The sequence below is a fragment of the Rana temporaria genome, chromosome 9 (assembly GCF_905171775.1).
Source record: "Rana temporaria chromosome 9, aRanTem1.1, whole genome shotgun sequence".
Lineage (NCBI taxonomy): Eukaryota > Metazoa > Chordata > Amphibia > Anura > Ranidae > Rana > Rana temporaria.
In genome coordinates, this window is record NC_053497.1 from 136,596,221 (window position 1) to 136,619,100 (window position 22,880).

General features: G+C 44.9%; 1 protein-coding gene across 2 annotated transcripts in view; it reads left to right on the forward strand.

The window, feature by feature from the left end:
• FAM78A (family with sequence similarity 78 member A) overlaps positions 1–22,880 on the forward strand; it is a 60,557-nt gene that overhangs the window by 17,448 nt on the left and 20,229 nt on the right. For both annotated transcript variants that reach the window (XM_040324618.1, XM_040324617.1), the window contains one exon: positions 15,340–15,830. In XM_040324618.1, coding sequence (XP_040180552.1) covers positions 15,409–15,830 — 422 coding nt within the window. In that variant the 5' untranslated portion in view covers positions 15,340–15,408. The remainder of the gene's footprint in view (positions 1–15,339; positions 15,831–22,880) is intronic.

Below are 22,880 nucleotides of genomic sequence, written 5' to 3' on the forward strand. Positions count from 1 at the left end.
AAATCCATCTGCTGGAATCCATCCCAACGGATGGATCCGCTCGTCTGTACAGACTCACCGGATCCATCCGTCCAAAGGGATTCCCCGCACGTGTCGTAATGATTTGACGCATGCGTGGAATTCCTTATATGACAGCGTCGCGCCCGTCGCCGCGTCATAATCGCGGCGACGGCGCGACGCGTCATCGCCAGAGGATTTCCGCGCGGATTTCAATGCGATGGTGTGTACACGCCATCGCATAGAAATCTGCTGAAATCCTCGAGAGGATTTATCCGCGGATACGGTCCGCTGGACCGTATCCGCGGATAAATCCTCTCGTGTGTATGGGGCCTGACAGTTTTCAAGCAGAGACCCCATAGTGTGCGTGTGCACATGTGTGAAAACTCGCAAACAGCTCCTGGAATGGACATGGTGCATATGCCAGGAGGCGGTTTATAAAATGTTGCAAATGCGCAAACACACAGAGAAATGCGCCATATATTAATTTAAGATGCGTCTTACATCATTTTAACCTAGGTTGCTAAGGCTGTAAAAAAAGTTTTTACCTATTAAATGTATTTTTTTTTTTGCTAATGTGCAAGAGGAAGGGGAGAGGAGGCAGAAAAGAGGACCTTAAAAATTGGTAAAGTTCCACTTTAACTTGATTCTTATCACAACTTTCACTTCTGTTTCGTCTTAGACATTGAAACAAGATTGTTGTTAAAGGGACACTAAAGGTTCCCGTGTTTAAAAAAAATAAAAACATGTTATACTTGCCTCCACTGTGCAGCTCGTTTTACACACACAGTGGTCCCTATCCTCGTCTTCTGGGGTCCCTCGGCTGCTGTCTTGGCTCCTCACCGCAAGAACTAACCCCCTTCATGGGAGCTCTCTCCCATGGGGGTTAGTTCTTGCGGGTGCACTCCCGTGATACAGCCGGTGGCTATAGCCGCCGACTTTATCACTCGGCCCCGCCCCCCGGGGCACCACGTCATGGGATGTGAGTAACAGCAGCGCGAGCCAACGGCTGCGCTGCTATCAATCCATCCAATCTAGCCAATCAACGGCCAGACTGAGTTGAGTAGAGGATGTCGAGGCGAGTGCAGCAGGTGAACGGGCTAGAGTAAGTAAAACGAGGGGGCTGGGGGGGCGTCATTGCCAGTTTTTTTCTCACCTTAAAGGGGTTGTAAAGGAATTTTTTTCCCTAAATAGCTTCCTTTACCTTAGTGCAGTCCTCCTTCACTTACCTCATCTGTCCATTTTGCTTTTAAATGTCCTTATTTCTTCTGAGAAATGCTCACTTCCTGTTCTTCTGTCTGTAACTCACCACCGTAATGCAAGGCTTTCTTCCTGGTGTGGAGAAAGCCTCTTGAGGGGGGAGGGGGCGAGCAGGCAAGTCAGGACACTCTGCAGATAGAGAAAGGAGCTTTGTGTTAGTGGGCGTCCTGACACTCCTGCTCGCCCCCCCCCCCTCAAGAGGCTTTCTCCACACCAGGGAGAAAGCCTTGCATTACGGTGGTGAGTTACAGACAGAAGAACAGGAAGTGAGCATTTCTCAGAAGAAATAAGGACATTTAAAAGCAAAATGGAAGGATGAGGTAAGTGAAGGAGGACTGCACTAAGGTAAAGGACGGTATTTAGGGAAAAAAATAATTCCTTTACAACCCCTTTAATGCATAGGATGCATTAAGGTGAAAAAAAACTAAACTTTACAACACTTTTAAAGTGGATGTAAACCCACTCTCATCCTTTCTAAACTACTGCCATGGTGCTGATCTATAAGAATATAGATGTCTCCTGCATGTATCCTTACCTTTAAAATGTCTGTTATGAGAACTGAAAAACTGCAGATTCTGTGGGTGGATCAAGTTTGCATGTGCTGCACTATATAAGTTTTCATTCATTCATCTGTTGTCTGGAGCTCGTGGGTGGAGTCGTGATGTCAGTAGACTGCCCCGCCCTCCTCTACACTCCCCTTGTCAACATGCATTTTGTCCTATGTATTTCTTACACTAAATTCTGCTATGATCAGTAACATCCAGTCAAAATCTAGAAAAGTAACCACATGACTTCAGAAAAAGAGTGGGGGTGGGAATTAAAAAATAATGGCCCAGATTCAGGTACATTTGCGCGATATTTGCGGGGGAGCAGGGCAACGATTTTGCCCTGCGCCCCCGCAAATATTTTGCGCTGCCCTCGATTCACGGAGCAGTAGCTCCGTAAATTGCGAGGGCGCGCCGGCAAAATTGCCCGGCGTAAGCACGCGCAATGTAAATGATCCCGCCCCCTAGCGGCCCACGCAAGAATGCAGCCTAAAATCTGCATGGCATAAGAGCCTTATGCCGTGCAGATTTTAGGCTGCAGTCGGTGTAACGAGGTTCCTGAATCAGGAGCACTCGTTACACCGGAGCAAGTAAGCAATTGCGCCGTGTAACCTATGGTTACACAGGCGCAATTGCTTCTTGAATCTGGGCCAATGCCCGTCTCCAAGCTAGTGCATGAGATATGTAAATAATCTGTCACTCACAGCAAGGGGGCGGAACGGACTACGGTTTTTCTCTGTTAGATCCGTTTTATCTCACTGAACAATAAAAAAGGATTGCTCAGAGCTGGATTAACTATGTGTGGCAAGACTGGGCACAGATGATAGGAAATCTTTTACTCTACATTGTGACGGCAAAAAATAAATAATAATTCGGGTTTACATCCACTTTAAAGCCTGTTTGCTTTCTTGATTGGAGTTACTCTTTAACTATTTCTCTGACATGCAGTAAACTGAATTAATGTATTTATTATGAAAAACTTTTTTTTTCTTTCTGCATTTAGAATTCTTTGTGATTCTCTACAGCGTATAAGAAATGTCACACATTGATGTTTCTGCTTTTATCTTTCATGTTAACACCTGTCACCACAACTTCTTATTTCTTCATTCTGTGTTATCTGAAAACTGCCCTATATATCTCGTCAGATATCGGATCCTGAAAGGCTTTTAACTATTTTTAACTCTCCCTCTTCTGTTACTGGAAACCTCTCAGCAATGCCAGTGGCACCCTATGCAAATAAGAACGAGGACGCCAGTTCAGGAGGCAGCTCTGCCGTTAGTAGGGCTCTGCCCCCTACCTAGCTCTGGGCACCATCCCTTGTTTTCACCCCTTGTCCACCTCCCAGTACTGCCCCTTATATAGAATACAGAACCAAATATAATTTTGTGCTACCAAGTCATTTGTATGGAATGTGTTAATAACAGCAAGAAAGATGAACAGTAAAACAGTGAGCAACAATAGTCCCAGCAAGAGTAGACCTCTCCAGCAACAATAGACCCCCCTCCACAACAATAGATTCCCCAAGTAATAATGGACCCCATCCGCAACAAAATACCACGCCAGCAATAATAGACTCCTAGAAGCAACAACAGATCTCCCAGCAACCAGCACCAATAGTTCCTCCAGCAGCCAGCAACAATAGACCTCTCCCTCAATGGTAGATCCCTCCCAGCAACAATTGACCCCCCCAGCAACATAAGAGCCCCCCCACCGGCAACAATAGACCTACCTGGTAACAATAGACCCCCACACAAAAATAGATCCCCACCAGCAACGAAAGATTCCCCAGCAGTAGCCAGCATCAATAGACCCTTCCAGCATACCCCAAAGACTCCTTGCCATTATATACTTTCAGTGCTGGAGGTGCCGGTACTGCGTTTCCCAACGTTCCCGCTGAAAGAAAGCCCTGGCAGTTAGTAAAAGAAAGCAAACAGTTTGAAACAGCACTGTAGAATCGGGTCCTTTGTGTATTCTTAGCAATGAGTGGTTTCAAAAGGTGGCAAATCTTAATGTTTCAAATATACCGATTCTCCTAAGCATATACAAAGGATTTCTCTACACCAAAAGGCCAAATGTATGTGGACATCTCTCCAAATAAAGAAGTTTAGGTGTTTCCACAGAAGGATCTTGTGCTACAGAATACAATGAAGGCCCCTTGATCCCAAAGGGTAAGGGAGCCTTGACTGCAGGGAGCATGGTTTAGAGACAGGAGTGTAATCAAGAGCTATGAATCCAATTCATTCATACGATTGGCTAGTTGGGCACGGGATGAGGGGCTGGGCATGAAATCTATAAACGTTCCTCTCTGATGTAAAATCTTCACGCACCGTTGGAAGAGCAGAAAGAAGAGTTGCCCGCCTGCCCCAACTTTTCTTTCTTTTCAGGTCGGTTGACACAGCTTCCCTGGTGGTTTTTACCTTGCCATCGGTACATTTTTCATTTATTGGGTTATGCCCTTCAGTGGAGGTTTGACCAGTCTAATGTCTATCTGGAACTTATAGTAAAGACAGGCCTTTTAGACTAGGTCCAGGTAAGGCCTCAAGCGGTGCCCAAAGTACAACTGTAACTGCCACTGGTTCAATGTTTATGTTGGAAAATTGCTTCTCTGGAAAAGTTTAATAAAGTTGTGGCTTTGCACTTTCCAACGTAACTTGTCTGAGCGTCGTTTATTGGGCAAGGTTATTGGTAGATATGGTTATTTCTGGCTTTAGGCCTATTCTCCCCAGCAGTCAAGACTTTGTAGACAGTGGGCTTTCATTGGCAACAGTTTGTGAAAGGCCTGTTATTATTGCAGTAAATCCATTTCCATAAAGACATGGTTTGGTGTGGAGGAACTTAACCACTTCATTACTGGGCACTTAAACCCCCTTCATGCCCAGACCAATTTTCAGCTTTCAGCGCTGACGCATTTTGAATGACAATTGCGCGGTCATACAACACTGTACCCATATTATATTTTTATAATTTTTTTTCCACAATTAGAGCTTTCTTTTGGTGGTATTTGATCATCTCTGAGATTTTTATTTTTTGCGCTATAAACAAAAAAAGAGAACATTTTGAATAATATTTTTTACTTTTTGTTATAATAATATGCCATTTAAAAAAAAAAAAAAAAAAATTCCCTCGGTTTAGGCCGATACGTATTCTTCTACATATTTTTGTTTAAAAAAATCACAATAAGCGTATATTGATTGGTTTACGCAAAAGTTATAGCGCCTACAAAATAGGGGATAGATTTATGTTTTTTTTTTTTTACTAGTAATGGCGGCGATGAGCGATTTTTTTGTTAGGCCTGCGATATTGCGGCGGACGTATTGGACACTTTTGACACAATTATGGGACCATTCACATTTATACAGCGATCAGTGCTATAAAAATGCACTAATTACTGTATAAATGTGACTGACAGTGAAGGGGTTAACACTAGGGGGTGAGGAAGGGGTTAAATGTGTATTCTGGGTGTGTTCTTACTGTGTGGGGGGAGGGGACTGACTGGGGGAGGTGACCGATGCTGTGTCCCTATGTACAAGGGACACAGATCGGTCTCCTCTCTCCCTGACAGGACATGGAGCTCTGTGTTTACACACAGAGCTCCACGTCCCTGCTGTCACCGCCGATCGCGGGTACCTGGCAGACATCGCGGCCGCCAGGCACACGCATTGGCTTCCCAGCGATGCGCCGGGCACGTTGTTTCCCCACTGCGTGCCCCCAGCGGCGCGCACAGGGAATGTCAACAACAGGACGTCCAGGGACGTCCACTCGGCACTTGAGAGCCGCGCTGTGGACGTCATTCGTCTATAGCGCGGATCTCAAGTGTTCAAAGAAGGGTTCCGCTCCCCCACCAAAAAATTTTAAGTCAGCAGCTACAAATACTGTAGCTGCTGACTTTCAATATTAGGACACTAACCTGTCCAGGAAACCCACGATGTTGGCACCCCAACTAATTTTTCCCATTGGCTCTTGGGTGCTGTTGTCGCCATTCATAGTAAGGGATCCCGGCAGTGAAGCCTTTCTGCGTCACAGCCGGTTCCCTACTGCACATGCACAAAGCGCACTGTGCTTTTTAACTGGCCCAGTGGTGGAGGAAGGAGGAGGGGGGCTGAGGTACCCGTTCCCCCCGAAAAGTGCCAAATGTGGCACCAGAGGAGGGAGCAGACAGATAAGTGGAGCTTCCACTTTTGGGTGGAACTCCGCTTTAAGTGACCTGCACAGAGCCCTGACCTTAAGGCCCCATACAAACAGGCCCAATATTGGCATGAAATCAGCCATTACTGTAGAAACCATCTGACTTTCGGCTCATGTGCACAGCTGCTATCTGACAGAAGTTGATCTCGCGAACCAGCTTTCGTCAAATGAGCATGCTTGAAAATCAGCAGCTGATCAGCTCTTGCAGCCAATGGCTGCGAGCGCTGATCGGTGTGTTCTGGCAGAGAGGCTTTCCTGAACATTTGGTCATTACAGCAGAGCGTTAACAGTGTAAAGTTCAATCTGGAGCCAGTTGTTCGTTTGGAGAAGGGAGAAGGGAGGAGCAGGAGAGTGCCTTGCCATTCTAGGCTATGGGGCTTTTTGTCTCCATTGTTGAACACAGTGTAGGGAGACACAACTCTAGTCCCTACATGCAAGGATGACTTCATAGGACACTACAAGACAAAAGAGCCATCCTGAAACATGGGGCATCAGTCAAAGCTGGAACAAAGACAAGGATTAGAGCCGGTTCACACTGGGGCGACTCGTCAGGCGACTCAGCCCCCTGACAAGTCGCGTCCCATTGTATTCAATAGAACCGGTCTAATAGGAGCGACGCAAGTCACTCCGACTTAGAAAAAGGTTCTTGTACGACTTCCGGGGTGACTTGCATTGACTTCTATACAGAAGTAATTTTGCAAGTCACCTCTGAAGTCGTCTTCAGGACGCCTTGCCGAGTCGCCCCCGAAGTTGTGCCGCCCTAGTGTGAACCGGCTCTCAAAAGATAAAGAAGCTACATACTCAGTAAGGACTCATTCACATGTGCAGCTATTAGCATTCAAGTACGATCAGTGATGGATAGCTTTTCAAAGCTGGCAGGTGGTGGGGAGGCGATACGTTACCTCCTCATGGCCTGTTTTAACTCTAAAAATGGTGACCAGCAACGGCACAACTGCGTGGCGCGCGGTTGCAGGATTGCTACGTCGTGGGCCCATTTGACATGCTGATCCACCCGCTTTTACCCGACACCCCCCTACTCATCGAACATGCCTAAACGTGTCTAGCATTAATGCGCATGTATGCATGTTCCAACATTTTTTCTACCCATATGCTCCTTTTCTAAACTTGCTGGTGATCAGCAGTAAACGTATACATGGACACATAGGATAACATTGCATTTATAGGCTGAAAAAATAAATGCCAAATGCTTTTTTTTTATGCCCAGTATGCATCATGCTAAAAAATACAGTACAGGTGAGAGCACAGAAAGCTAACAAGATTTCTGGCAGGATCAACTGGAATTTTACGCATTTAACCAACAAATATAATGAAACACTTTTAATGGTAGATTTAAGGAAGAACGTCACCTGGTCATGTGAAAATGAAATGCAAGCTGCTACAAATACTGTAGTTGCTGACTTTTAATTAACAGATTCCTCTCAGTCCACTAAGTCCAGTGCTGTTTTCCTTGCAGCCAATTCCTCTAAGGGTTTTAGATCTTCTGCACTGCCATATTGGCTTTAGGAGCTAGCTGTCACTTCCTGATGACTTACAGCTGGCCCCCTACTGCCTATGTGGTAAAACTGCTGTGAGACTGGTACTTTAGCCTCCTGGAATGTGTAATGTTATTCAAGTAGGACGCAAGTGGGAAATGGCGGGTGTTATCCTCACCTAGGTGAGGAATGAGGAAGTGGGAGCAGGCACTATCAAAAGTGTAGCACCCCCTATGACACCGCAAAGGCAGGATAGTACCTACATAGGTCAGTGACAGGCTAGCATTAAACCCCAGGGCTCAATGGCTAAAATGGGGGGACTGATAAAGGATATTGAGCACCAGTCACTTTTGTCTTTTTAAAGTTTTATTGCAGAAAGGTTAAGGAGGTAAGGATTAGGGGTCCCAGATACCATGGCAGTCACTTACCGACACTCCAGATCCAGATAAATGTTCAGCTTTCTGAGAGACAGGCATTCTTCCTGACTCTCTCCAGCATGGACCCTTCCCTAGGTTTCAACCTTGGGACAGCTTCCTCCAGACCAGGCAGGACAGCTTCAGCACAAATTAAGCCCCAAAACAGACTATTGAAACTAACAGCATACAATAGCAATATCCTAGACCACAGCCCAGGGGAAAAGAGCAAGCACACGGCCTGTCCACAATACTTATCCTCTCCCAGCATGCACCAGTGGCAAACACCTCCTACTGGATTGGCTGAAGGAAATATAAATATTCATAACTTAGTTTTGTTTGTGAAATCTCATACTATGACCAGTGATACCAGTGACATCTACTGGTGATGGTGAAAAATCACAAGCCAACTTAAAGTAGAACTATAGGCAAAACTATTTTTTACTTTTTGCTATAATAAATATCCTCCAAAAATATATATATATAAAAATGTTTTCCTCGGTTTCACGTATTCTTCTACATATTTTGGTAAAAAAAAAACGCAATAAGCGATTGATTGGTTTGCGCAAAAGTTATAGCGTCTACAAAATAGAGGATAGTTTTATGGCATTTTTTTTTTTTTTTTTTACTAGTAATTGCGGTGATCTGCGATTTTTATTATGACTGCGAATTTATGGTGGACACATCAGACACTTGACACCATTTTGGGACTATTTAAATTTTTGCAGCGATCAGTGCTATAAAATGCACCGATTACTGTAAAAATTACACTGGCAGTGAAGGGGTTAAACTGTAGGGGACGCTGAAGGGGTTAAGTGTGACCTAGGGAGTGCTTCTAACTGTTAGGGGGCGTGGCTTGCCGTAACACATCACTGATCGCTGTTCCCGATGACAGGGAACAGACGATCAGTGACATGTCACTAGGAAGAACGGGGAGATGTTGTGTTTACATTAACATCTCCCAGTTCTTTAGCTCTGTGACCCGATCGCGGGACATCGGCAGACATGGAGTCCGCGGGTCCCGCGGGCATGGTCAGGGAGCTTGCGATAGGGTCGTGAGCGTGCCACACGGCCGGCAAATGAAAGGGGATGTATATATACGCCCATTTGCCCAGCCGTGCCATTCTGTTGACGTAAATAGGCATGCGGCAGTCCTTAAGCGGTTACACTTAGGGGAAAACCAGGTGAAAAACTATACAGTCTGAGCCCAGCCAAAAACTAAACTGACATACAGTAAAAGCCCCCATTTATAAAAAGGGCCTACAAAACCCTGTTTCTAGCAAGAACTCATCTATGTGGTCTTTTATTTATTTTTATTTTTTTTGTAAAATATTTATTTAAAGGACAAATAAACGTCAATACAAGTTGCAAATTAGTTGTGGTACATGGCTGTTACTTCTAATCAGAACCGGACATTGTATGGCAGTGATATCAGAAGTCAGTACCCTTTGAAAGGATACCAGGCAACCCGCTGGCAGTTGTGCCAGAAGAGGGGGGCCAAGTCGGCCTCCATCAAACGTCAATACAAGTTGCAAATTAGTCGTGGTACATGGCTGTTACTTCTAATCAGAACCGGACATTGTATGGCAGTGATATCAGAAGTCAGTACCCTTTGAAAGGATACCAGGCAACCCGCTGGCAGTTGTGCCAGAAGAGGGGGGCCAAGTCGGCCTCCATCAAACCTCCTCGGGCTCAGCGCCCAATACGGGAACCCCTAAGGCAAACAGTTGGCAAACAGTCAGTAAGACACCATCCCTCGCAGCAACAAGACAATGTGGCCATAGGTCCATTTAGTACAAAACAAATAAATTAACAATCCAAAATCATGTAGCCAAGAGGCTGCAAATAGTTGAGAAGAAACTAGAGGGAGAGAGAAAAGAAAAGGGTAGGTTAGTGGCGAGATGGAAAAAGAAAGGGGAGAGAGGAGTCAGAGCAGACCTGCGAATCAATGTGGAGTCTTCAAGTCTGCATCGAGCGAGCCACATCTGGACCGGGTCATCACCAGAGGGAGCAGAGGGGGGTTTTTATGATGCCAGAGCGCCGCCGCCCCTGCGGGATCTAAGGGATGGTTCTGTCAGCTCTAACAACGCCAAGTTTAGACTAGAGGATACATGTTCTGGGTTGGCCACATGGGCCATCCAAGGTGACCATACAATATTGAAGCGTTCCAGGGTACACCTGCAGGTCACTATCATGTGGTCTTTTATTAAAATTCTCCAGTATCTTCCCTATAACTATCTATATAAGTTAAACTAACAGGTCTATAGTTACTTTGTAAAGACTTTGATCCCTTTTTAAATATAGGCAACACATTGGCCTTACCCCAATCCAGTGCTACCATTCCAGTCATAAAAGATTCCCTAAAAATGAGAAACAATAGCTTTAAAATGACAGAGCTTAATTTTTAAAGGATCCGTGGGTGGATGCCATCTGGTCCTGGTGCTATATTCTTCTTTATTCTATCTAAATATTTCTGGACCATATCACTTTTTAGCCATTGTGGATCATTTGGGGCAATACTATACCCATTATGGACATGGTCTCCCCCATGCTCCTTTGTATACACAGAGCTGAAGAAATTATTTAGTACATTTGCCTTCTCTTTGTCCCCAGTCACCCACTCTAGATTATTTTGTAAAGGGCCTACATGCTCAGACCTGACCTTTTTACTATTAATATATTTGAAGACTTTTTTGGGGTTTGTCCTACAAACTTTTGCATAATTTGTTATATTCTTTGTAACATTTAAATGGGTTGTTAAAGCGGGAGTTCACCCCAAAAAAATGTTTTAGCATTAGATTGAGGCTCATTTTGTCAAGGGGAATCGGGTGTTTTTTTTTTTTAATCGAAGCAGTACTTACCGTTTTAGAGATAGATCTTCTCCGCCGCTTCCGGGTATGCCAACCTGCCGCCGTATAACTGCGGCGGCTGGTCGGCAAGCAGTTAACAGTTCCAGCAGTGCTATTACTCCAGTCAAAATCCAGGTAGTTAAAATCCCCCATTATTATCACTGTCCCAGCCTTTCCTATCTGTGCAAGGAGCGCATTAACACTGAGAGGTCTATAACAAACTCCAATGACAACCTTTGTAGTACGCACACCCATCTACAGTTCCACCCATAATGCTTCAGACTCGCTTTACACTCGCTTTGAGATCACTTCTCACATAGTGAGTCAGGCCTCGTACACACAATAGGTTAAACAGAGGACAACGGTCTGATGGATAAATTTAACCGATGGATTCCTAACCGATAGGTCAAAAACGATCATTAGTAGGCACAACCATCGGTTAAAAATCATTGAACTTTGTTTTTTTCAGTACGTCGTTGTGTTTTACGTCACCGCGTTCTGACACGATTGTTTTTTTAACCGATGGTGTGTAGGCGCGATGGACCATTAGTCAGCTTCATCGGTTAACCAATTAAAACGCTCCATCAGACCGTTCTCATCGGATGGACTGATCGTGTGTATGTGGCTTTAGACACCACCACCCCTCTGTTTTACCCCGTCTTTCCGAAAGAGATCATAGCCAGGATTATTACTAGCCCAGTCATGTGAAGAATAAAGCAAAGATTCAGAAATACAAATTAAATCATAGTTCTTCTCGTGAAACAGAGCTTCTAACTCACCTATTTTTCTTGGCAGACTTTTAGCATTGGGGAACAAACACTTTAATTCATCGTCACATTTTGTACACTTATTTTGCATATTTTTTATTTTAGTACAAACAGTACCATTTCCAATGGTTGTGTTTAACACGGGAACCTTCATTTCACTTGGTTGCACCCAATGCTGTATCCTGGCCTAGGCCAACAAAGCCCAGGCCTAGGGCAGCACTTTGCAGGGGGGCAGCACAGACAGTGTCCCCGCCGGCTTGCGCTATACTGTTAGGCAAATTAGTTTAGCGCCCCCACAAATCAGCCGCACTGCTTCCAGTATGTGGGCGTTTGGAATTCTGCCACTGTGGGGGGGGAGGGGACGCGTCGCTTTAAATTTTTTACCATCCCTGTCCCATTGCAGAGATTTCCCTTCACTTCCTGTCCCATAGCCAAACAGGAAGTGAGGAAATCTATGCAAATTAAGGGAATCCATTGCCCCCCCCCAGGCCATCAGAACTAGTGTCCCCACTTGAAAATGTCAGGGTGGGTCTTAAACCGCAAGGGGTGTGGCCTTGACAGGAAGGGGTGGGTCATATTTAAATTAGGGGGTGCACGAGTTTAGTCAGGCCTAGGGCAGCACAAAACCTAAATACATCCCTGGTTGCACCCCAATGAAAGATCAGCCCAGTGCTCTAAAAACCCAAATCCCTCCTTTTTACACCGGGTCTTTAGCCATGCATTTAGTTCTCGAATATCCCTCTGTCTTTCCTGTTTTGCACATGGCTCAGGCAATATTTCAAAAAATATCACCTTGGCGGTCCTTCCCTTCAACTTGCAGCCTAGTTCATTAAATTGGTTCTTAAAGGGGTTGTAAAGGTACAATTTTTTTTCCTAAATAGCTTCCTTTACCTTAGTGCAGTCCTCCTTCACTTACCTCATCCTTCGATTGTGCTTTTAAATGTCCTTATTTCTTCTGAGAAATCCTCACTTTCTGTTCTTCTGTCTGTAACTCCACACAGTAATGCAAGGCTTTCTCCCTGATGTGGAGTGTCGTGCTCGCCCCCTCCCTTGGACTACAGGAGAGCCAGGACACCCACTAACAGCTCCTTTCTCTATCTGCAACGTAGAGAGTGTCCTGAGTCTCCAGTAGTCCAAGGGAGGGGGCGAGCACGACGCTACACACCAGGGAGAAAGCTTTGACATTATTGTCAGAGCGGTTCCATTGAACAGAGCGGAGCGCAACTTGTAAGGCGGCTGAGTCGCCTGACGAGTCACCCCTGTGTGAACCGGGTCTAAAGGTGTTTAAAAAGCTGCAAGGAAAGAACCCTCAAAAAAAAATGTAAACACAGCTATCACCAGCAGTCAAAAGCAAAACTGTTTTTCACTCTCTGCTCAAATTTCCCACTCTTTACCTTCCGACCAGCAAAATCTTCCATATAGTAATACATGATACCCACATGAAACCATAGAAAGTTAACATCACTGACAAAATCTAATTTGCCACAGTACAAAGCACTAAAAAGATTATGAGTGAATAATATATGACTTCAAGAAATGTATTCAGCAAGGTCACTTAGTTGTGTTTATCAAGAGTCTCCAGTTTGACCCTGTGTGTAATTTACTGCAGTTGAAAGTCATGATGGCATTTTGTTCTCTCCCGTGGATACCGATTTTGAGACATGGGTTACATGTTTCCCATGACTATAGTAAGTCAGATAAACCTCCCATTTCCATATTACCCAAAATTATACCTCAACTTATAAATATACAGGCGACATTCATTTTGGAGTAAAATTGGCTGCTTGGCCATTTTATTAACAAATTAACCATAACAAATTAATCCAACATCTTTATTTCACTAAACTATCCTTCACAGATACAATTGCCACCCTGTTAGGAGATGATTAAAGGCATTGAACAAATTTCCCTTGTACAAGTGTGGCCTTCCAAGATCCCAGTCGCAATGTGCTCAAGGACCATAGCACTCTGAACCTTCCCCACGCTGATACCCATCAACCGATGCCAGCTAAACCATGGTTAGCTGGCATCAACCAATGGCTCAGCAATCTTCTGTGACCTGTGACGTGTCCCACAGGATTTCAGGGAGGAAGGGGGAGAGAAGGAGTCGCCTAGGCGGCGCGAGCGGAAATGGAAACTGGGTACCTGTCAAAACTAGGTACACCCCCCCCCCCCAAAAAAAAAACGTGTGGCATGTCAGGGGGATGAAGATACCTTAAAGTGGAAGTTCCACTTTTGAGTGGAACTCCTCTTTAACAATATGCAGCACAAAACCACAGAACACTAACAAGATTTCTGACAGGATCAACTGGATTTTTTATGCATTTCCAAATATAATGAAACTCTTAGTGGCAGATTTAAGGACTTGGTCTTGTCAAAGTTAAAATGCCAGCTGCTACAAATACTGTAGTTGCTGACTTTTAAGAAACAGATCCCTACCAGCCCATGAAATCCAGTGCTGTGTTTATCGCAGCCAATTCTTTTCAAGGTTTCAGATTTCCTGCACTGCCATCTTTGGCTTCAGGAGCTAGCTGATGGTGGCATTTTGTTCTCTCCTGTGGATAGCAATTTTGAGACATGGGTAACATGTTTCCCATTATGTCCCCAATGACTGGCAAGTGAACCTCCCAGTGGCTGACATGCTGCCTACTCCCTGGCAGGATGCAGTGGAGGGGTTATATTATACGGTAGGGGTTACAAGATTTAACTGGAGGGGAAGGATAGATGCACAACAAGGGTAAAGTGTTGTTGATGTTGGAGCAAAGGGGAGCACTGGGGGAGAGAAAAAGTGTAACATAGATGGGGAAGAAGTGTAACAATACCGGAGGACACTCAAGGGGGAACTGAGCTTAACTACAAATGGATGCTGAAGGGGCAAAGAGAAACAATGCAAGGAGGATGGGGAGGAGAGACCCAATACAGGTGCAATACAGGGTGGATGCCAGAGAGGAAGGAGAGTCATGCCCTGTACACACAACTGGTTTTCCTGACATGCCAAAACCCAACGATTTTCCCAACGTGATTCCTCTCAAGCCTGCCTTGCATACACACGTTCAGTCAAAAAAACACTCAACCAAAACGCGGTGACGTCCAATGGCACTATAAAGGGGGCATTCCATTCAAATGGCACCACCCTTTGGGCTGCTTTTGCTGATCCTTGTGTTAGTAAAAGTTTGGTGAGAAACGATTTGCGCTTTTCAGCCTTGTGCTTTTCAGTCCGTTACAGCGTGACGAATGTGCTATCTCCATTACAAATGCTAGTTTTACCAGAACGAGCACTCCCGTCTCATAGTTGATCCTGAGCATGCATGTTTTTTTCCCCCTCGGAAAAGCATACACACAAGCGCTTTTCATGACAAGAAAAAGACTGACGGTAAACATGACAGAAAAAAAATAGAGCAGGTTCAATTTTTTTTGCGGGCAGTTTTCTCTTCTGGAAAAGTTCTATGGAGCATACACACGACCGGTTTTCCCGTCGGGAAAATCGTTCGTGTGTACGAGGCATCACAGTGCAGGGAGGATGCTGTACGGGGGAGCAGAGCAGTTGTATATGGGGGTTCTCTGGATGAGGAAGTGGATGAAAGTGGGGGATCCTAGAGAAGGAAAGGCACTACACTGGAGATACTGGATGAGAAGGAGGCATAGTATGTGGGGGGGGGGGGGGGACTGGATGTGGACAAGAGGACTCTACTTCTAGGCCCTGCCCAGAGTACAAAATAGATGCTGATTGGATGCTAGGGGTATCACAATAAACAGCTGAATGACAGGTAATGACAGTTAATGACAACTACTATTCTTCACTGCTAAACTAACAATATTGCTTATTCCAGGTACCCAGCGGGGCAATCCTGGAACCGGCACATAGCTGGCATCTCTGAGATGCTCCTCATTCCATCTCTATGGATATAGCAAAGGAAATCTACCACGTCAGCTACAGCCGTCAGGACGAGGTCTCATCCAGCTGTGACTTGGATGGAAAGAAGAACATCTTGGTCTCCATGAGTCGTCTTCCTCAAGACTGCCTGAGCCTTCTAGAGATTGCCCTGGTGCTAAATACCATGGGGTGCATCCACAGTCTAAGCTGCAAGCCCAAGGTCTTTCGAGAGTCCATTTCTGTCCTAGACATCAAAGCCACCATTGACTCCATGCCAACAAGGATTGATGAGTCATCTAGTGTCGTGCTGAGATACAGGACACCCCACTTCCGAGCCACCGCTGAAGTCTTAGTGCCTCCAATTACCGGGAAGGAGACCTGGAGGGTGGGATGGATTCAGGCCTGCAACCATATGAAGTTCTACAACTACTATGGAGACTTGGGCATGTAAGTGTAAACCAAAGCAGATTTGGGGACAAATATAACATTAACCCAAATTCAATTATTTTTCTTACTTCACTACTTAGTGCGCTTACTTCACTAACTGGAAAAAGATTCACATTTTTGTGTAAAGCATTTTTTTCTGGTCAGCAACACAGCTAGTAGTAAAGTGAAAAAGGAGTTGTAAAGGTTTGTTTTTTTTATTTTCTAAATAGGTTCCTTTAAGCTAGTGCATTGTTGGTTCACTTACCTTTTCCTTCAATTTTCCTTCTAAATGTTTTTTTTTCTTTTTCTGAATTTCTCACTTCCTGTTTCTCATCAGTAAGCTTGCCCCCGTCATCCGAGCCGCTCTGGCTGGGGGTTAGTCACTGTGCTCGCCCCCTCCCTTGGGACTACATCCCTGCGGGGAGACAGCTTCTCACATCTCATTCCCCACCCCGTAGATGAATCCATGCATACCCAATGTATACGTGTGGCTGAGGGATGGGGAATTCCCTGGCCACAGATGACTGGCCCAGTACAGTGCCCAGCTTCATGGCGGGTTCAGACTAATATCTGAACATTCCTGAGCTCATCACTATTTGTAACCCTACTGCTTAAAATAAACTTATTTTAGAGCAGTATGTAGCCTGCCACTGCTGACATCCTGAAAAATTCTAGTTGCTTGGCTGCTTTGCTGATCCTGGAGTTATTTCGGGAGTTTTTTCTTCTTTAGAAAACGCCAGTAAAACGCCTATGCGCTTTTGCAGCATTTGCAGTGCAGTTTTTAAAGGACAGGTGACTGCACCAATTGCATGCTTAGTGGGGGCATTTTTGATGCGATTCCCGTTCATTTCAATGGGGAGGAACGTTTTTTGGGGCAGTTTTTTAACTCCCCAAACATGCTCCAAAATTGTTGCAAGCAGGAATGGAATGCAATGGACGAGCTGCAATGGAAGCAGGTTGAGGTTTTCAGGTGCTTTTTTAACGCAAAATCTCTTGAAAAACTTCTCAGTTCAAAAGCAGTCTAAAGGTAAAGTTTTTTTTTTCATTCTGGGTAGAGTAAGAGAGGGTTATAACCCCTATTAGGCCTTTAGTTTTACTTTGGGCTAGGCTTATATATACAGGGTAGTTTTAAGTGCAGTACAGTTTCCATTTAGCAGTTCAGGTGCGATTCTGGCGAAAATTTGATACTTGCAGTGCTTGTAAAGTCTCTTTTTTTTGTTAAATAACAAACATGTTATACTTATCTGCTTTGTGCAGTGGATTTGCACAGAGCAGACAGAATATTCCTCTTCTCGGGTCCATCTTTGCTGCTCCTGGCCCCTCCCTCCTGTTGAGTGCCCCCACAGCAAGCAGCTTGCTATGGAGGCACATGAGCAGAGTGACAGCTCCCTGTGTCCATTCAGACACGGAGCTGCCATTCTTGATTGGCTGACGGACTTTGATTGACAGCCTTGGGAGCCAATGGTGCCACTGCTGTGTCTCAGCAAATCAGGAGGAGAGTCCCAGACGACCGAGGGACTTGTGGACATTGCTGGTGATTGAGGGGGCTCAGGTGAGTATTAGGGAGACTGGGGAGGCTGCTGCACACAGAAGGCTTTTTATCTTAAAGCTTAGAATGTATCAAGATAAAAAGCCTTTACATCTCCTTTATATCACACCTAAACCAGACTGAAAAAACACACAGGACCCTTTTTTCCATTGCACCGCAACTATATAACTGTGAACAGGCTCCATTAAAAGCCGGTCTAGTTCACATGTTAGGCGAATCAAATGTGGTTAAAAATGCATCCGATTCGCATATATGTGAACCAAGTCGAAGGCCCCATACACACGATAGAATCCATCCGCTGAAAAATCCCAGCGAATGGGTTTCAGCGGATAGATCCTATGGTGTGTACACTCCAGCGGATCTGTTTCCGCGGATATTTATCCCCTGGGATGGATTTCCAGCAGATAAATATTTGATGACATGCTATCAAATCTATCCGCTGGAATCCATCCCAACGGATGGATCCGCTGGTCTGTATAGACTCACCGGATCCATCCGTCCGAAGGGATCCCCCGCATGCATCGTAATGATTCGACGCATGCGTGGAATTCCTTATATGACAGCGTCGCGCACGTCGCCGCGTCATAATCGCGGCGACGGCGCGACACGTCATCGCCAGAGGATTTCGGCGCGGATTTCAATGCGATGGTGAGTACACTCCATCGCATGGAAATCCGCACAAATCCTCGAGAGGATTTATCCGCGGAAACGGTCCGCTGGACCGTATTCGCGGATAAATCCTCTCGTGTGTATGGGGCCTTAAAGTTTGAATCTGATCGGTGGCTACATGGTTCTTTGTAGGAACCTGTTAATACTTAAACAAGCATGAAGCCAGTGGGACATAGTTGCTATGGCCAAGCCCTGTAGTCTGCAGCTCAAACACAAGTCAGCAATAGCAACTTTATTTATTACAGGTACAGCGCCATCAATTTATGCAGCGCTTTACATATTTATTCTACATTTACATCAGTCTCTGTTCTCAAGGAGCTTTCAATCTAAGGTCCCGAACTCACATTCATACATACACATACTGGGGCCAATTTAGATATGAGCCAATTAACCTACCAGCATGTCCCACGCAGGCGCAGGGAGATCATGCAAACTCCAGGCAGGTAGTGTGGTTGCGATCCAAACCGACGACCCTAGTGCTGCTAATCAGAAGGGCTAACCACTTAGCCACTGTTCTGCCCATTTATATTCCTATCCTGGTAGGTTTGCTGAGTGGGCACACTGGACCCAGCTCCGCACTGTCACGCTGTAGTCCCACTCCAGAAGTTATGTAGCAGGTTTGCCTCCTCCTGGGTCACATTGACGTCTAAAGGAAAATATCATTTTCATGGCTGTAGATGGCTCAACTCCAGCAATGAAACCCAATAAAATTATTAGAAACAATCAATTTCTGAAATGGAGCTTGAAACAAGCAGGATATGAATAAGCAGTGGAATTAAATCCTCAAGGCTCTTGTCATGCCAGTGATTGCAGCCTCAGGGATCGTGTTTTCATTATCTTTTTCATCGACTTTTCCTGCGTGTTCTGGGAATTAGATTTTTTTTTTCTGACCTTCTTACACATTCTAAAATGCTCGGCTTCGACCTTCGAGTGGTCAGGTTTAGCAGAGACGCCTTAATTTCCCCTTGTTAGAAGAAATTAAAATAAATGCTGTAAATCATAACTGCATTAAAAGGGACAGTCCGCCTAAATACACATCAGGAGGAAAAGCTTATAAAAAACAAAGCTACGTCTGCTAATGAGAACTACGTATGCAGTAATTCCACTTATATATACTGTACACAGAACTACGTATGCGTCATCTTAACCACTTCAGCCCCGGAAGATTTGGCTGCTCAATGACCAGGCCATGTTTGGCGATACGGCACTATGTCGCTTTAACTGACAATTGCATGGTCATGCGACGCTGTACCCAAACAAAATTGATGTCCTTCAAATAGAGCTTTATTTTGGTGGTATTTGATCATCTCTGTGGTTTTTATTTTTTGAGCTATAAACAAAAAAAACAGCGACTATTTTGAAAGAAATACAATATTTTGTACTTTTTACTATAATGTATATCCCGATTTTTTCCCTCAGTTTAGGCCGATACGTATTCTTATACATACTTTTGTTAATAAAAATCGCAATAAGTTTATATTGATTGGTTTGCGCAAAAGTTATAGCGTCTACAAAATTGGGAATAGATTTATGGCATTTTTATTATTATTATTTGTTTTACTAGTAATGGCGGCGATCTGCGACTTTTATCAGTACTGCGACACATCGGACACTTTTGACAAATTTTTGGGACCATTGGAATTTATACAGCGATTAGTGCTATAAAAATGCATTGATTACTGTATAAATGTCACTGGTAGGGAAGGGGTTAACACTGTGGGTGATCAAAGGGTTAACTGTGTTCCCTAGTGTGTTCTAACTGTGGGGGCAGGGGACACACTATAGAAGATGCCAGATAGTGGTTCCCAGCTTGTAGGAACTCATGATCTGCATCTCCTCTCAGAACAGAACAGGGATGTGTGTGTTTACATACACACATCCCTGTTCTGCCTCTCGATCGCTTGCAACCGCCAGTCACAAGCTTTGGTACCCCCGTAGTGCAGCGTGCGCCCCCGCTATCCTGCTTAAACGGCACCCCCGTACAGCTACGACGGTTCACGGGATCGTGCCTACCTGCCACAGTATAATGACGGTGGCAGGTCTGCAAGTGGTTAAAAAGAACCAGCCATGTATGGGCTTATGCAATAGATGGAACATTAAAAGCAAAACTGCAGTGTGGCCAAGGCTAGGCAGCCATTGGCATTATGGCAGACTCACCTTAGTGTCAGTAAAAAAAAAAAAAAACTTTCATTCCAAAATCAAATGTTAAATGCATGTTTTACTTTACCACATGACCTCCGGAAGATTTACCCCCCTTCATGACCAGGCCGATTTTTGCAAAACGGCACTGCATTACTTTAACAATTGTACTCAAATAAAATTGATGTCCTTTTTTTCCCAGCAATAGAGTTTTCTTTTTGTAGTATTTGATCACCTCTGCATTTTTTATTGTTTGTGCTATAAACAAAAAAAGAGCAACAATTTTGAAAAAGAAAACAAAAATATTTTTTACGTTCTGCTATAAAACCAAGTAACAATTTGTAACAAATCGAATTTCTTTATAAATTCAGGACAGTATGTATTCTGCTACATATTTTTGGTAAAAAAGCCCAATAAGCGTATGTAGATTGGTTTGCGCAAAAGTTATAGCATCTACAAACTATGGGATATTTTTATTTATTTACTAATAATGGCCGCGATCAACGACTTATTGCGGCGAACATTCGGACACTAACTGACACTTTTGACAGTGGCCAGGGACACTAATACAGTGATCAGTGCTAAAAATATGCACTGTCACTGTACTAATGACACTGGCTAGGAAGGGGTTAATGTCAGCGGTGATAAAAGGGTTAACTGAGTGACGAAATGTCATCAGCACAACAAGGATTCCTCGAATGGGTCCAAAGCTTTATTCCGTGATCACATGAAAAATATTTAGCAACGTTTCGGAGCCACGCAGGGCCCCTTCGTCAGGAAAGTGACGTGCTGTACTAATGACAATGGATAGGAAGGGGTTAACATCAGGGGCGATCAAAGGGTTAACTATGTGTCTGGCCATTGTTTATATGTACTGTGGGAGGTGCTTTTACTAGGGGAAGATATGGATCCTAGTCCCTGCTTTGCAGAGACACAGGACCTATGCCAGTGATGGCGAACCTTGGCACCCTAGATGTTTTGAAACATTAGCATTATGGGAAATGTAGTTTCAAAACATCTGGTGTGCCAAGGTTTGCCATCACTGATATATGCCTTGCCTCCTGTCAGAACGGTGATATGCCTTGTTTACATAGGCAGAACGCAGTTCTGCCTCTCTGCTGGATGATCAGCGGATGCACACGGACTTCGAGTCTGTGGTACCCGCCACTGAGCTCCCGCTGTGTGCGATAGCATGAGCACCCCCTACCCAGAAGAGCCAGATCATGTATACATGATCAGGCGCAGGGGTGCCGTCCTGTAGCAGTAAAACTGCTATAGGGCAGACCTAAAGTGGTTAAGTAAGAGGGGCATTCAAATCAAACCAGGACTTTTATTTTACAGGTATAATAAGGGACGCTAGCATGGCAGTACTACACACAGTAGTAAGTGGCAAGTGTGTCCTATTACCGATATGCGCACACATGCAAGTTTCTTATAAACGAAGGAGTAAAACACGCGGATATCTACAGAAGATTTCAAGCACAGTACGGTGACGAGACGCAGTAAGAAATTTGAATGGTGTAAACTTTTCAAAGATGGCCGTACATCCGTCAGTGATGATTCCATCCGTAGTGGTTCCCAGCCCACAGCAGTCATTCCTGTGAACATTCAGGATGCGGAAAGCCTGATCCTCGATAATCAACGCATAACCTGTTGTGAAATTGAGATGAGATGAATCTTTCTGTGGGAACGGCGAATCATTTCCGAACATTTGCATTTTCAAAAAGTTAGCGCACGCTGGGTACCAAGACAGTTTTTCGCTTACTGTAAAAATAACCCTGCGCTGCCTGTATGCGATTAGCAGCTAACACGGCTAATTAGATAATAGCAAAAATGTGAATAGAAGTGTAGCGCTTGGAATGATAAATATTAATGAGTGGGTGTGAAGCCCAAAATTTATAAATTCACTGTGAAAATTAAACAGTATCAAAATTACAGTGCAAACATGAAGGCCCAGATTCACAAAGCACTTACGCCGACGTATAACAAGTTACGCCGACGTAAGTGCAACTGTGCGCCGTCCCCACAAACAGATATGCGCCTAAAACCAGGCTACACCCTGGCGACGTAGTTTGCTTACGCCGGCGTAGGGTGGGCGCACATTTAGGCTGGGTGCATGGTGCCGCTCCCATTGATTAGCCATTCAAACATGTAAATGAGGGAAATACGGCGATTCATGAACCTGCGCGCACCCGACACAGGCTACGCGAGGTGCGCGTAAGTTGTACGTCCAGTGTAAAGTTATTCCCCATAAAGGAGGTGCAACCCAGCAGCAGACATGCAAAGGTCTGCACCAGAGAACACAAGCCGGCGTATTTTACGTTGGACGTGTGTCTGGCTGGGCGTAGGTTACATTCACGCCGTACGCAATGATCCGGCGTAGTTTAGGCAGTTTTTCCGACGTGGTTGTGAGCAGGCGCAGGGGGATGCGTCCACAACACGGCGCATGCGCAGTACGTGATACGTATCTGTCTGGTGCTTGGCCCATCATTTGCATGGGGTCACGCCTCATTTGCATGGGTCACGCCCACTTCCACCTACGCCGGCGTACGCCTTCGAATCCCACGCCACCCTGGCGCAGCGTTGGGAGCACTGGCTTGCTGAATGCATTGCTTGCCTCTCTGCGCTGCGTTGGCGTAGCGTACATTGGTTACTCTACGGCGGCGCAATGTGCGCCTTGCTCTTTGTGAATCTGGCCCGAAATCTACACACGA